The sequence below is a fragment of the Gracilinanus agilis genome, chromosome 2 (assembly GCF_016433145.1).
Source record: "Gracilinanus agilis isolate LMUSP501 chromosome 2, AgileGrace, whole genome shotgun sequence".
NCBI classification, from domain to species: Eukaryota; Metazoa; Chordata; class Mammalia; order Didelphimorphia; family Didelphidae; genus Gracilinanus; species Gracilinanus agilis.
Genome location: NC_058131.1, coordinates 635,219,459 through 635,235,466, shown reverse-complemented (window position 1 = coordinate 635,235,466; position 16,008 = coordinate 635,219,459). Strand labels below are relative to the sequence as shown.

The following is a 16,008-nucleotide window of genomic DNA, read 5'->3' as shown; positions in this document are numbered from 1 at the left end:
CTTGGTTTCTGCTACCTTGTTCTTCATGCCTGGTCTGTGAAGCCCGGGCTGCTTCCCAGGGGCTCCCTAGGTCTACGGCCTCCCTGGTTGATCCTGGGCCTCCTGCCCCTATAACTAGACTTCTCCTCATATTCGGATGTCTCTTCCCTCCGAAGGAAATCCTTTCCTCCAATGCCGTTTTAAATATAACTACAGCTGGAAAAAAATGCCTTTGACCTAGAAATCCCAGTGACAGGGTCCTTGAGTGGCAAGAGACTTCAGAGGCCATCTTATCCAACCATTTCATTTTAGAGATGGGGCTAGTGAATCCCACGAAATGTGGAACGAGAGGGCATTGTTGGCAACACAAAGCTTGGCCTCCTTATACTGGCTCCTGTACCACAGAGTGGGGTAACCTTAAGATGACATGATGACATGCCTCCCTCCCTCTCTCTCTCTCTCTCTCTCTCTCTCTCTCTCTCTCTCTCTCTCTCTCCTTTTTTCTCTCTTTGTCTTCTCTCTCTTCTCCTCCCTCCTTCCCCTCTGCTCTCCTTTTCTCCTCTCTCTTTTTCTCCCTCCCTCCCCACCTCCCACTCCATCTGGTTGTTAAATCTTAATATACTAGTTAATACTATCACTTGGCATGCATGATCCTTTAAAACAAAAAACAAAAATGCAAAACCTTGCTTAATCTCCCACAAGTACAGTGGAAATGTTTCAAGAGAATAGACTCCTATTAAAAACTTAATTTATGGCACATGGTAAAGTGGCACATAAAATTCCAGAAACTAAGGAAGCTCTTTTTGCAACAATAAAAACTAAAATATTTCTCCTCAAATTGGGGGATAGGAAAACAATTTATAAGAGCTATATCTTAGGCTGTTTATAAATTGCTTGAGTAAGACTTTCACAGGAAGATTCCAAGGTGAAATAAATTCAGATTGAAAATGCTTGCAGATAATTTAAGAGGAAAATCTACTATGAAGTGAAATGATCATGCTTTTTCTATAAAAATATGGAAGTCTAACTGGGTAAGAAAAATGGTGGGATTTATAGAACAGTAGAAATGACTCCACAGTAATTAGGAAATTAGGATGGAAGATGAAATTTCATGGAATGTCATGTCAATGAAAATAATTTCCTAAACCCTCTAAACCTCAAAGTAAATATAAGTGAAAAGAAGGGAAATAATTTTTATGTGTGTTATAGGAACAGAAAGAGAATTGAGAATTAGAGAACATTAGAAGTGAAATTAGAAATTGCCTAGTCTAAACCCTTCATTAGGTGCTTCATGTACTATTTAAATGTGAGATAGATAGTATTATTGTTACTATTTTACAAATAAGTAAACTGAGTCTCAGAAATGAGGAGAGTAGCTTGTCAATCACACAGCAAGTTAGTGACAAAGCAAGAGTGAGATCTGTGGTGTTATTCTTTATTTATTGTACTGAACTAGTTTATCTAGTTAAAAAAAAAAGAAAACATGGTTGAAAAACAGGGAGAAGAGATAGGCTCACAATATATTTCAGTAGGTAGACTAATAGAATTTAGTACTTTTCCTGCCCCTCTAGGATTAAATCAGAGCAACACAAATTTATTAAGAACCTACTTTGTGCCAGACATTATACTAAGTACTGGAAATACAAAAAACAAAAAAAAACAAAAACAAAAAAAACCCAAAACAAAAAAGAAACCAAAAAAACTTGTCTCTGCCCTCAAGGAGCTCATAGCCTAATAAGAGAAACAAAATGCAAACTATTATGTTCAGACAAGATATGTACAGGATAAATTGGAGGCACCTGGGTTCAAATCCCTCCTTTGAAACTACAGTCTGGGTGATCTTGATTGGGCAATTCCCTTAAGATGTAATTTTCAGAGAAGATACCCAACTGCTTTAGCAGAGGGAGTTTTCCTCATCTGGGATGTCTGCCTCCCAGGTCTAGTTCCTGCCTCCCTCTATATTATATTTTGTTTCAGACCTGTGATTTAATTGGTATGAAGAATGTCCAATTTGGAAGTCGGCTCTGCCAGTACAGATTGGCATCTGTCTGTGACTTCAAGGCTCAGAGATTTGCCTGATGGCACCGAGTGGTGACCATTCCATGGACTGAAAACCAGAGACTTCCTGACTTCAAGGCTGTCTGATGTTGGAGAGTCACTTTCGCATCTGTGTAAAATAATGAGATTCAATAGACATTTTAGAACATATGAGTTAAGAGTCTGACGGCCACAAAAAAAAAGGCATGATTATCTTGGGTTAGATGGAGACATTAAGTCTAGAGTAAGAAATATTTTTATGAGAATAATAATAATAATAATACCTGATGTTTACAAAGAGCTTTGAGGCTCACATGGCTCTTCATTTTGTTGTACCTGACCCTAGTTAAAGTACATAAGTAGTATTGTGTTTAATTTTGAATAATACATTTAGGAAGACTATTAATAAGTGGAAATATGTCCAGAGGAGGGCTGGCAAGATGGGGAGGGATCTTAGAACCATGCCTCGTAAAGACTGGCCAAAGAAACTGGGGATGTTTGTCCTAGAGAAGAGAAAACATGACCCGGACATGATAGATGTCTTCTAGTATTGGAAGAACTGGCATGTGGAAGAAAGATTAGACTTGTTTGGGCTTGGCTCCAGAGGGTAGAGGTAGAATCATTAAGTGGAACATAAATCAGATTCCATGGTTATATAAGGGAAAACCCTTTAACAGAATAGGTTGCCTCAGGGGACGATAGCCCAGGAAGATTTCTAGTGCAGATCGAGGGACTTTGTTCTGGGTGGTAAAGAGGCAATTCCCTTCTAAGGGACAGGTTGGGCTAGATGACCTTGATATCTTTTTGCCTTAATTAACATTCTTTTTTTGTTGTTGTTTTTTATGACTTGTGGAGACAGTGCCATATTTATCGATCGATATAGCTAGATTTATGTAAAGATACACGTCTCAGACCTTCAATATTTGAAAGACCCGTGATTTCCTTAGTATGGATTCTTCCTACAGCAATGTGAGCCATATACGTTAAAGCTTCTCTACTCTTTGGTACATGGCATTCATGAATTATGTTCAAGAAAATTCAACCTCTCATGGCCAACCTTTTTAAAATAGTAATAACAATGTTCTTAATAATAATTATGACAATACTAACAAGAACAACTGTCATGGCCAACATCTACATAATGCCTTAAATTTTACATATACTTTTATTTATATAGAGTGTTTTATGTGAATTTTGTGATTTGACTAGCCTCACCAATGATAACTTAGAAGAAATAATCACTAAGACAATAAAATCAACATTTCCAATAATCCAAAATTAAAAAAAAATATTAGAAAATGACTTTTATGGAGGAAATGTATATACCACATATTGTTGTTCAGGCATGTCAAACTTTTTGTGATCCCATTTGGTATGTTCTTGGCAAGAGATTCTGGTGTTTTGTCGTTTTCTTTTCCAACTCATTTTATAGATAAGGAAACTGAGACAAATAGGGTTAAGTGACTTGCCCAGGGTCACACAGCTAATGAGTATCTGAGGTCATGTTTGTCTTTAGGAAGATGAGTCTTCCAGATTCTAAGCCCAACTCTCATCTACTGAGCCACCTAGGTATTATAATAGCATGTGTGTATATAATATACATATTTGTGTTGTATGTGTTTATATTTATAACTCCATAATGTATATAGTTATAGGCATATATGTGACATAGTTTTAGATAGCTTTTACTATATACTGATATAAATCTAAATATACATTATTCAATACATATGTAAAATATGCAAAATGTAAATATTTATATATTTATTCATACATTTCAAGTTTTACATACATGTAACAGGTATTTATCACTATATGGAATATAATTTAAAAAATCAAAATCTTAAATGAAATTCATATCCTCAGCAAGAAAATATATAAATCAGAAGAAGATAAAAATCATGAACATTTCAAGTCAGTTAATTCAAAGGGAATGGTCATTTCTATGACTCTATACTGGCATTTTCTGACATATAAACCAAACCAACTACATGATTCTTTTAGTTTGTTATAATAAGCGGGGCCAACTATGGTCTTTAGGAAATATCCAATAAGTTGTTATTCTGAAAACACAATCTGCCCTAGTCAGATCATAAGAGGAAAATAATGGCAAAAAAAATTCAGACAAATAAATGGACACAAGGAGAATGAGAAAGTAGAGGAAGGAGAAAAAGGAAAGGGAAGAGGGAACGGTAAAAGGCAAGACATAAATTAAAAAAAAGTGTTAAAACTATCATTAATTTGGCTGTATTCATATCTAAATTGGACAACTGGAATCAGTTAAATTGTATATATTTTCCAAAAAAATCACTGAGTAATAGCACTACCTAATGAACATATTTCAGTGTAAATTGATTTGAAGAAAGAATATACCCTTTTCTGATTTCCCCTTACTTTCTCAAATTCCTTGTATGATTCTTCTTAACCTTTCTATTATGGCTCAGTTTGTATTACTTTTTGGTATGGTATTGTATATATACCATCTCCCCCTACCATTACTTATGGAAAGGGGCTATATTTTTACCACCCTCATCTTTGTATTCACAGTGCTTAGCATATTGCCTTGAAGGATTTTAATAAAGATTTCTTGTTTGTTTAATTGAATTCTTGCTAATAAATTCTGGTAGGGTACACATTCCTTTTGTAGCCAAATTCTCCCAATTGCAGAATGTTAAAATACAATCACTGCAAAAAATTCTTACTGGGAAATCCCAACAAACTAATTATATTTGTTTTTCTTAAATAACCACAACAAAGCAGTACACAAGATGGCCAGTACAAGAACTAAACAATGGAAAAAAGGCTTAACGATTGAGATATTCCAATCCAGCAAAACTGCATCACTAGTATTTGGAATTAGGGACACAAGTCTTATTTATTTGGAAGGACTCTTGGCAAGGTCATGTTGTTCATGCTCTACAGTCTTGAACAAAAAGAATGGCGGCTTGGCTCCAATGCTAGTAGATGAATTTCTTAGTCTCTTTCTTTGCTCAGCAACAAAGCTCTTTTCCATCCAGTTGTGCCAGGTAAAGGTTGTAGTCCATGGGAAATCCCTTCTGGATCTAGGTTCTCCAGGACTTGAGGAGCATAATACCCTCTTCTCCTATACATCACCTTCTCATCGCTCACAATTCCCACCTAGTACTGGCCCTCATCACTTCTCCCAGCCCCTATTATCATAGCTTTCTCACTAGCCTCCTTATTTCAAGTCTCTCCTCTCTCCAAACCTTCTTCCTTTCAGCTGTCCAAGTGTTTTTTCCCTAAAGTGCCTGTCTGCTGTGTTACCTCCTACTCAATAAATTCTAAAACATTAGCTATTACCTCCAGGATCAAATGCAAAGTAACCTTGAACCTTCCTACCTTTCCAGTTTTCTTAGACTTTTTTTTTTAACCTTTATTACTTTTTACCTTAGAATCCATACTAAGTATCTATTCTAAGGCTGAAGAGCAGTAAGGGCTAGGTATTTGGGATTAATTAAGTGACTTGTCCAGGTTCACACAGCTAAGAAGTGTCTGAGCCCATATTTAAACCCAGATCCTCCTTTGTGCTGCTTAGGTCCCCTGCGCCCTATATGTTCTTGGATTTCTGTGGCTAAAAGGACCATGAAAATACGTAAGTGAGAGTACTCCTAGCCCTTATAATGAATTATGCTACATGAATTTTCTGGCTGATCATATCAGTATATGTTTGAAATAAAGGCTATTTTACTGAGCATAGGCAAATGGGATATGCTCATGTCATTTTAATTTCTTCAACTGGAAGTAAGGTTTTTTTTTGGGTTACATAGTATTTTGAGTTTTATATGTAAGGAATTTGAGTTTTATAAATACAAATGAGAGTCACAAATCAGTGAGGACAAGGACTTAAAGGGAGTTTTGAGAAATGAAAACTGCATCACAGTCTAGTGGAACATTCACTGGACTTAGACTCTCCAAAGCCTTGAGTTCTAGTCTTAGATGTTCCATTTCCTAGTTTTTTGACTGTGAGCGTGCCCCTTAACCTCAGTCTCAATCCATGACTTGTAAAATAAGATGAATACTGATTGCATTACCTTTCTCAGGGTTATTTTGAGGAGAGAGTCCTATAAGTAGCAAACTACTATATTTGTTGAATAATCAAATACACATAAATGGAAGCTATTTTAATAAACCCTTATTATCGAATGCTACGATAATATTCGAATCAGATGGCTCTCCTCAGTGCAGAGGTGGTACTGCAGGCTCTGACAGGTTGTGCCAACCTGAAAAGGCAAGTCACCAGTTGCAGGCCAAGAGACAGACTTGTATTTCTATCGTATAAGGACTAGTTTAGTTAAATTAATAAGAGGCTGGCTCCTCACCAGGTTGTCCTGGGGTTTATTAATTTTTCACTGTAGCAACTTTTAGGAGAGTATTTTCCAAACTGAGGGGGATACAGTCTTTTATCAGTGGAGGGAATACACATACCAATAAAATCACAGATCCTTGAAACATTCTTTTTTGTGTGTGAGTGACACAGTCATGCTATAATTACACTTGAGGGATTTGAATTTTGAATAAATGTTTTGAGCAGTTGGTCACAAAAGAAAATATATTTGTCAACGTGTTAAAGCAAATTACTTGTCTATTTTCAGCCAAGCCATCTCACCAAACTTTTTAATCAGGATTTGAAAATTTGTCTTTAAAAGACAAGCCCTCTAATAATTCATGAGATAGAAAGAGCTTTGGTTCCAGAGTTAGAGAACTTGATTCAAATCCCACCTTGCACCCTAAAGTCCTTTGTGATTTGGGGCAAGCCACTGAAATTTTCTGGGCATTGGTTCCCTCATCTACAGAATAACAGGGTTGGACTAGATGACTAATCTATATCTATGATGCTAGGAACTAACCCCAAAGGAAGCTAAATAGTGTGTCCAGAATTAAAAAATGTAGTGGCATTTTAGCCCTTCTTTATAAAACCATTTTCTTCCTGTCATCTCCTTCCAATAATTTTCTTGTTGATGTTGTTCAGTCATTTCAGTTGTGTCTGACTCTTTGCGACCCAAATAGGGTCCACATATTGGAGTGGTTTGCCATTTCCTTCTCCAGCTTATTTTATAGAAGAGGAAACTAAGGCAAACAGGGTAAAATGACTTTCCCACGGTCATATAGTTAGTGTCTGAGGCCAGAATTGAACTCAAGAAGATGAATCTTCCTGACTCTAGGTCCAATACTTTATCTACTGTATTACCTAGCTACCCCCTCTTCAGTAATGTGTTCTGTCTGTCTGTCTGTCTGTCTGTCTGTCTGTCTCTCTTTGTCTCTCTCTTTCTCTGCCTCTATCTTTCTCTCTGTTTCTGTCTCTCTCTCTCTGTCTCTCCATATATATAATGTGTGTATATGATATACATACACACACATATAGGCAATTTTAAAGCAATTCAGAAAGTCATTGACGAAGCATCATTGTATTGTAAAAATGAAAAAAAAAAGATGCAGTAAAAAAAACAAACAACTACTGACCTTGCTAGGAAACCCAAGTTTTGGTTCTATTGTGCATTCCACTGGTATCTTTGGCTAAGTCACTTCAAATCATAATTTCTTCACCTATAAATTAAAGAGGTTGGAATCTAAAGTCCTTTCCAGCTCTTAAATTCTGCGTTCTAAGGTGAGGAGGCCTCTTCTAATTCCAAAAATAAATGGGAAAAGTGATTCACAACTAAAAGTGGGGTTATGTCATTTATTATTATTCTAGTTTTATTCTAAACATTTTCTTTTGATGAGTTAGAAGTGAAGAAGTGTTTCTTTGTGTACCGTTTTATGTTTCTTAAGCTATAAAATCTTCAAAATGTAAATTATGGCAAATTCTTCTTGACAAATATTAATGTAGAAATGTATGAAATTTACCCATTTGCATTTGAAAGGACAGAAAATCGCTACTGTTAAAAGAGTCCATTCTTTGAATTTAATGTTTTAACTTCTGTCTTTTCCTTCAAACTAGGTTCCTTTCTGATCTCATACTAATGTTTCAGGTTTTTAAGAGCAACTAAAGGTCATCTAATTTTGCCATAACTTATGTCAGAATTTAGTGAGTAGGAAGTGCTAGGAGATGGGTGAGAGCACTGGGTTTTCTTACAAAAGAAGTAGAGTTTCCAAACTGGGAAAATGTTTCCTAACCAAATTTATATAGGTGGGAGGTTAGTCTTTGATGTATTTTTTTCCACTTACAAGCATAGCTCTAAATAATTAAAAAGCTAGAAAATGCTAACATGAGACAGCTCCGAGATAAACGTGTGTAAAGCTCTCATGTAAATGCCAGTTTCTTCTTCTAGCACTTGGGTATATCTGTTATATAGCTGGTGGCTCACAATCATAGCTCCAACATCCCATAAGCTGGCTGTCCTCAGAAGAATATTCATGTTCAGAAGTGACCACCAAGCAAGTCCTTGGCATTCTTTTCCTAGCAATGAAATCGAGGGAAAGCTTTAATTACATTGCATGGAAAAATTGCTATCACCATCACCACCAACAACAATAACATGCATCCAACAGCGATTATGAAAGTGGCCTGATAAATAAAAAAATTCACCCAATCAAAATTGAGAAGTTTCTCCTGTTTGGCTGAAACAGGACTGAATTTCTGTGATCATCCCTTCCCTGTGTGTAATCTGCTGGTTTCTGAAACGGAAGTTGACAAGTGACATCCCATTTTCATTTAATGGCACCCATGTCATCAAGTTCCAAGAAGGAATGGTGGGATGAAGCAAGAAAGGTTGCGTTTCATAGTTGGAAGCGTTTGGTTTGATTAATCTGAGAATATCTCACAACACGCAGCTCTCAGATTACTTTGAAGAAAGGGAGTTAGGGAAAACTGATCAGCCATCTATCTTTCACATTTCAAATCCTACGGTTAGATCCATGAGATGTTTTGGTTTGTGTTTCAAGAACACAGAAGGAACTCAAAGATAAATGGGCTCTTTCCAAGAGTTTGAATCTAGTTTCTCACACAAATACATTGATGAATGATTTGACTATATTAAAAGCAGTCCATGGACATTATAAAGTGCCCATTTCATGGCCAGGTTAAGAGTGCTCTAATGATGAGGGCAAGGGAGGAATTGTAAATATGAAAGGCAAATCTTTTTAGTAAAACTTGAACAGGTTTTCTGTAAAAAATGTTTGTTTGAGGATTTGTCTCCTATGTATTAATAATGTAATTTTAGTGAATTGCAATATTAACTTGAAAGGGAAACAAGGAGCCCGTACCCTAGCCAACAAACAAAATTATTTTCATGGCTGCCTTAGATTTGTGGCTTTGACTGCCCCTCAATTTCTTCATAACAATTCTAATCTGGCTGGGTTAGTGTGCCCAATAGAAACATACTTCAGTGATTGGGCCAGGATTACATCTGTTTCTTTTGCATCTTGTATTCCAATAACAGGTGTCTGCTGACTCCAGCTCCTCCATGAACTCCAATACACCATTGGTGAGAATCACAACTCGACTGTCCTCAACGGCTGATGCCCCGATGCTGGCAGGGGTCTCTGAGTATGAATTGCCCGAGGACCCAAAATGGGAGTTTCCAAGAGACAAGTTAGTATTTCTACTGAAAAGAAAGATATGAAAAATGCCTGTTTTTTCCATAGATGTCTTTCAAAACAAAGGTTTTACATTACATATATATTTTTTATACATATACTATACATATACACATTTATATAAATATATATCAACTGTGTGTTTTACATTCATTTGGAAAATATTTATTAAACACCTACTGTGTACAGGATTTTCTGCTAGGTATATTCTACAGCACAAACAAGTTCAGATTTCCAGATACCATAGATGGAATGGAGCATGAGTGCTAATTTAGAGCCTTGCTGTCACACTATAGTCAAGATTATAAATCAAGTACAGACTGAGATGGAATGATAACATCAGAAGATGAATTGGGGAGTTTAATAAATCTCTTTTCAGTCTTTCATGGGTGTTAGAGTTTGACTGATGCTAGAAATATAAGAAGCAAAGATACTGACCCTGTTGAATGAACTATTTCCTGTAATGAAATTCCTAGTTTTGGGAAGTCAACAAATTCTTCTAAAACAACAAATAGTATGTAAACAGCTATTTTATGAACTATAACCTAGAAGTCCTTGAAGAACTGAATTATTCCCCAATAGCAATATATAATTATACATATAGAGTCAATCTTCAACATTCATGAGTTTAACTTTTGCCATCTGATTGAATTAGTAACCTCATTTTCACTTTTCTATTGGCAACTACATCATATATAGCTATGTGCATTAAAGAAAAAAATAAGAGGCATGATGGATAAGTTTACGTCCACAAAAATGAGGAAAGTATTTGTAAAAGGGTTTGTAAATCCAATCTGGAAAGTGTTAAGGGAATCTCTCAAGTGCATAATGAGGGAACTGAAAAATTGGAGAGGCAGCTAAATTTGTGAGTAGATGACACGATGGTCATTTCTGTCCTTGGACCGGCAGAGAATCTTACTCTCCTGCTGCCCTTTCTGCCCAGCTCCCAGGACGTAAGATGCTGGTCCTACTCCTCTGCCCCAGGTAGGAGATCTGAGCTGGGCAACTTGCCCCAAGACATGTGCTCTTCATTGGGAATAGTTCTGAACAAAACTGAAGAGAAATTAAAGATGGCAGGTGATACCTCTTTCCTTTTTTTACTTTGGGAGATCTTCTGACATCATAGTGCCTGCCCCTCCTCTTGCCCTATTGCCTCTCCTCTTCCCTCCATTTTGTGTATTATTTCATGGTTACTGTTAGGAAAAGGGCATATTGTTAGAATAAATGCAGTTATGAAGAATCATATGAAGAAAAATATATTTTTAGCAATCTGGCAAAAGATTCCAGTTGGGGATCTCAGGAACTTAACCCCCTATTTCCCATAGGTTCAGTGTATCAACAATTGCATTTTTGGCTTTCCCACCATTTTCTAGAAACGTTTACTCTGTGAAAGTTGAGGATTGACTGTACACATACATGCATATATATGTCCATACATATGTGTATATATATATGTATATAATGTTATTTTTATTGAGAGGAACCTTGAGATGCCATATGTAATTTAGTAACTATAACATTAGAAATATAGTTTAATAAAGACAGTTATAAAAATGTTATTCATTTAAAAATGAAGAAAATCATTATTATAGACCATAATTCTTTTAAATATGGCTGGATATTTGATCTAATGAAGAGAGTTCTGAAAGATTCAGGCAAATCTTTGTCTTAGTCCTAAGTAAGCCATTGACTGCCTTTGGGACCAAGCTTAAGGCATTAAACCTATCTGTCTGTGTCTCTGTGGTCTCTGAGGTCCCTCTCTCAACTCACAAGTTTCATGTATGAGATGATATATGCATTTGTAATGTAATTATCCAGTTAAACAATGGTTCACTACACTGTCATTGTAATCATAATCTAGTCGATATTGGAGATTCAGATCCATGACTTGGTTTGCCCTCACATTGACGATGGAAAAATCTGAGTACTGAAGGTCTGAAGCTTTTAAAACAGTTCAGTGAAAATGTAGGTGGAGCTGATTTCTAATGAAAGAAAGCTACTTAGAGATGGTTTATTAGACTGGGGGCTGCACTTGCACAATGAAGGGATTGTTATGCTTACAGCCATAGCGCAATAGGACATAAATTAGCCATTTTTCCAATGCAAATGTTTATTTTCTGCCAAGATGTTAAATTCAATTTTAATTCTGGAGAGAAAGCAGAATGACCTCAGCATAGCATACAGTGCCTCTCAGTCTTTATGCTGACCCTTTTCAAACCAGTGTACACTTAAAACTTAAATACTGTTGTAACCATGTTAACCTTCCAAAAAAATAAATATTAATAAATGCTTAAAAAATAAAATAAAAAAATAAAAAAACAAAAAAAACCTTAAATACTGTTCACTAATAATAGCAAGAGCCTTGACTACACAATGCTCAACTAAAAAAAATATATATATGTATATATATATATATTCATAGGTATTTCAGAGTCTTCTCCATTGGGGAATATCTATTTCTGCTGTTTTTCCGGTAGTGCCTAAGGACAATATAAAAGTAACTACTTGGAGTGCAGAAAGCTTCCAAACCTGGAAACTTAAGATGTTTGTTGGTCCCAGTTTGGAGTTTCTTAGTTATTATTCGGTAGTCTAAAGCTTTTCTGAATTGTTGTATCAAAACAAAATTGCCTCCCACCCTCGTTTTTATTTTTTTTTCCCCAGCTGGAGAGTTACAGACACAGTAGAAATTTGTTTAAGATCTGCATTTTAAACAAGTAGCAAGTGGAATTTGAGACACACAGACCCGAAAAGCTTCTAGTCTCTCTGTGTTTGAATCATAATAATTTAAAGCAACCTTGATTCGCTTCGGGGTTAAAACTGAAAAAAATAAAAATCTATAGCTCGTCTCTTTTCTGGGACATTCTCAAAATGCTAAATCTGAGCTGGATCAGGATGTGAAACTCCTTAATCAAACCTGACCGGCTCACTCACAAGGATACCCTCTGTAATAAGTAGAGAGCTTGAATCCTAAATTTAATAGCCTTGCCCACAGTAATTGACATTTACTTAAAACGTCACTAAGAAAATACTAAAACCGAGTGTGTACCCTCCGTCTCATTAGTTCCATATGATAAGTGCTCCATGCTCTAGCAAGCTGTTGAAAGATTTTTATATTTAGTTCTGGAATTTCACTAGCTACATCCCTTCTCCAGATGCCGTGTGCTAATCCCCTATTTACACATTTAGGCTGACGCTGGGCAAACCCCTTGGGGAAGGTTGCTTTGGGCAAGTTGTAATGGCAGAAGCGGTGGGAATCGACAAAGACAAGCCTAAAGAAGCTGTTACCGTGGCAGTGAAGATGTTGAAAGGTAAGTTGAGGGTAGGGGTTAAATTTGAGAAGGGGGTGCAAGTGGGGAGGGGAGAGGGGCAAGGTAGTGAGCTCTATCAAGAATGTTTCTTTTGTAGCATCTGAACTCTATCATAGTAGAAGGTCAGAGAGCACATAGCTGACCTAGAGGTTGAGAAGTTTTCAGTATAAATCAGCGTCTCTGACAGCCTATTTATCTTGAGAAGTGTATATTTACAAGTAAAGCATAGACTTGTTAGAATTTGGTGGCCCTTTATCTCAGCCAATGCCGAATATCCAGGCAACAATAATTCTTTATATCCCTTTGTCTTTTTTTTTATGAATTTAGTACTAAATTCAAAGTTTGTTAGAACAGTATTTAAAGGGGTTCACAAATTTAGCATAGTCAAAAGACTTTTAAACCTTGACCTTAAATAGGATGTTGGATGCAGAGTTGGAAAAGGTACACATTGAATTAACTGGCTTTGGCTTTTATTTTGTTTTAGAAAAAAAGAGAATGAAGCATGCTGGGGAAATCACTTAAAAAGTCAGAAATGAACTTAAATGAACACTGGTGCTAGGAGTGTATATCCTTCTGGGACATTTAAACAATTATCCAAAAATGTAAACGTTGAGCTGCCTAATGGGGGTTTGAACATTTATGCATTAACCTTCCAACCCTACTTTATGCTTTCATCTGTGGCACTCGACTGTCACCCATTAAGTTAACTCCTGGTTCCCCTTGTACTCTGTTGGAACAGATATTAGAGGAAAGTGCCCTAGATTACTGCAGCTATCCACTTCCTTGGCTTCTATTCATAGACAGCTAAATGGAGCAGGAGGAAATTAGGAAACTACTTTGACTTGAGTCCACTCAGCATTTGTGTTATCCAATTGTAATTGGACCTTGCTGCAGCAAGACAATTCTACTTTTCTCTAAATGATTCTCTATCTCATTCACCACAGTGTTTGTCCCAAATTTTCTGTTCTCTCCTCAAGTCTTGCATGGCATCCTCTCCCTTTACTTTCTCAGCTGGGGACCTTCTAGCTTCATATTTCATTAAAGAAATATGGAGACCCTTCTCAGAGAGCTCCTTCTTCCCAATTCACATGCTTATGGTCTTCCTCCACTTTGTCCTCCAACATATTGCCCCTGGTAGCACCCACATTCTCTTTCTAATCTTCAGTCTCTTACTATCTACCAACTTCCCTATTGCCTACAACATACCTATGTCTCCTCCATCCTTAAAAAAATCCCAAAACAAACAAACCCTCCTACTTCTCCTGCCTTTTATCTCTCCTTCCCTTCTCAACTAAATTCCTTGAAAAAGTTATCTATTCTAATACCTCCATTTCCTTTACTCACTCTTCTAAACCTCTATTCTGGCTTCTAATGCATTTTTTTCCCATAGTTACTAAGGATATATTAACTGCTAAATATAATGACCTTTTTTTTTCATTTTTATCCTTCATAACTTCTCTGTAGCATTTCACACCTTTGATCTCTCTTCCTGGATATTCTCTTTCTCTGGCTTTTCAGGAAACTGTTCTTTCTTGGTTTTCCTCTTCTTTATCTGCTTCTTGGTCTTCTATGTTGAATCCTTATCTGTGTCCTGTCCACTAACTGTTAGTCCCCCAACTTTCTGTCCTGGGTTCTCTTCTTTTCTTTATAGTTTCTCATTTGGTTATCTCATCAGCTCCCATTGGTTCAATTAGCATCTCTATGTAGATAACTCCCAGAGCCATATATTTGGTCCTTTGAGTTCCAGGTCCATATTACCAGCTGCCTATTTGACATTTCAAAGTCAACTCCCAAAGAAAAGCTATATTCCTATAAGGCTATGACACTGGTCGAACTCAGGAATCCTCAGTTTCCTGTCTACAAATGTGCCTTAATTACATGTAAGAAAGCAAAAAAATGAAAATTAGCCCCCACTCTGAAATTTGTGGTCTTAAAGAGTTTCCTGGAACAATGAAAGGCAAAGTTGTGTCCCAGGTCCCACAGAACCTGGTCTTGCTGGCTCTCTATCCATTATGTCACACTCTCTCTTAATTATACACACATAATGTAATATATGTATGTTTATATATGCAGTGCGTATTTGTATAATCTAGATGTACATATACACATGTATATATTTATATTTGTATATATAAAATTAGATAGATTAATGGATAATCAGCCTGCAAGTGACTAAAGGATATGTTTTTGTAGTATATTTATCTTTGAAATTGATGCAAGGGAGAAAAAAAAATCTCCTAAATGTCCTTTGGTTCCACTAGAATGCTCAGCTAGTTAGATCAAGGGCAATGTCAGTATGGCTTTTTTTTTTTTTTTAATGTTCTCTACCACTGACATCTCCCATGCACATATAGAGTTCTTTTAAATAATGGTGTCGTGTCTCACTGATTCCCAACGTACACAAAATTGAGGATTATTAGGGATCATCTTGACTGCTATCACCTGATGACAATCTATGGCAATGCAGTAGCTCATCAGCCATTTGTGCTGATGCATCTGTGGAGACCAAATATTAGTCCTGGTTTGAGCATCACTTTTCATCCCTCTGCAACTGCCTTGAGTTTAGGTGCCAGGGGAAGATATTGGAAGAAAGCAGATCTTTCCCCTCTCTCAGGACCTAGAAAGATATAGTCCAAGAGTCCAATTGGCTTGCCTGCCCTGGAACCCCAAAGGAGGCTACACCCCTATTAAGCCCATGACTTTGGTTGAAGTAAGGAATCGTCAGTTCCCTGTCTATAGAACAGATGTTGCTTCCCTTTACCTGACAAAAAGTGAAAAGTTTTATGTAAATCCAATTATATTTCAGGCATACGAGGGAATCTCATGATTTAAAGGAATTCTTTACATGGAGCCTTTTCATGAAGTCAGTTATTGTCTTTGTGAAACCCAGGCTTTATATGTTGGATTGGCTTAAAACAATACATGCCTGTAATGCTTTCATCACTGATAATGTCTTACACTTGCTGGTAGCTGACTATGAAGCTTTTTATTTAAAACAAACCTTTTTAATTTAAAGTTCTAAGAAGCTTTATTATGTTTTGAAAATGTTCTGTTCCTACTTAGGTTCTTTCTATCCTGGATGTAAAGTGTTTTTTTAAAATAGATTTTTATTCGTACTTTTTGTTTT

The 16,008-nt window shown here is 36.4% G+C and overlaps 1 protein-coding gene across 1 annotated transcript in view; it reads left to right on the top strand.

Annotated features, from left to right (window-relative positions):
• Positions 1-16,008, top strand: part of FGFR2 (fibroblast growth factor receptor 2) — a 115,977-nt gene that overhangs the window by 85,512 nt on the left and 14,457 nt on the right. The window contains exons 8-9 of the mRNA XM_044660192.1: positions 9,417-9,568; positions 12,760-12,881. Of these exons, the coding sequence (XP_044516127.1) occupies positions 9,417-9,568; positions 12,760-12,881 (274 nt within the window). The remainder of the gene's footprint in view (positions 1-9,416; positions 9,569-12,759; positions 12,882-16,008) is intronic.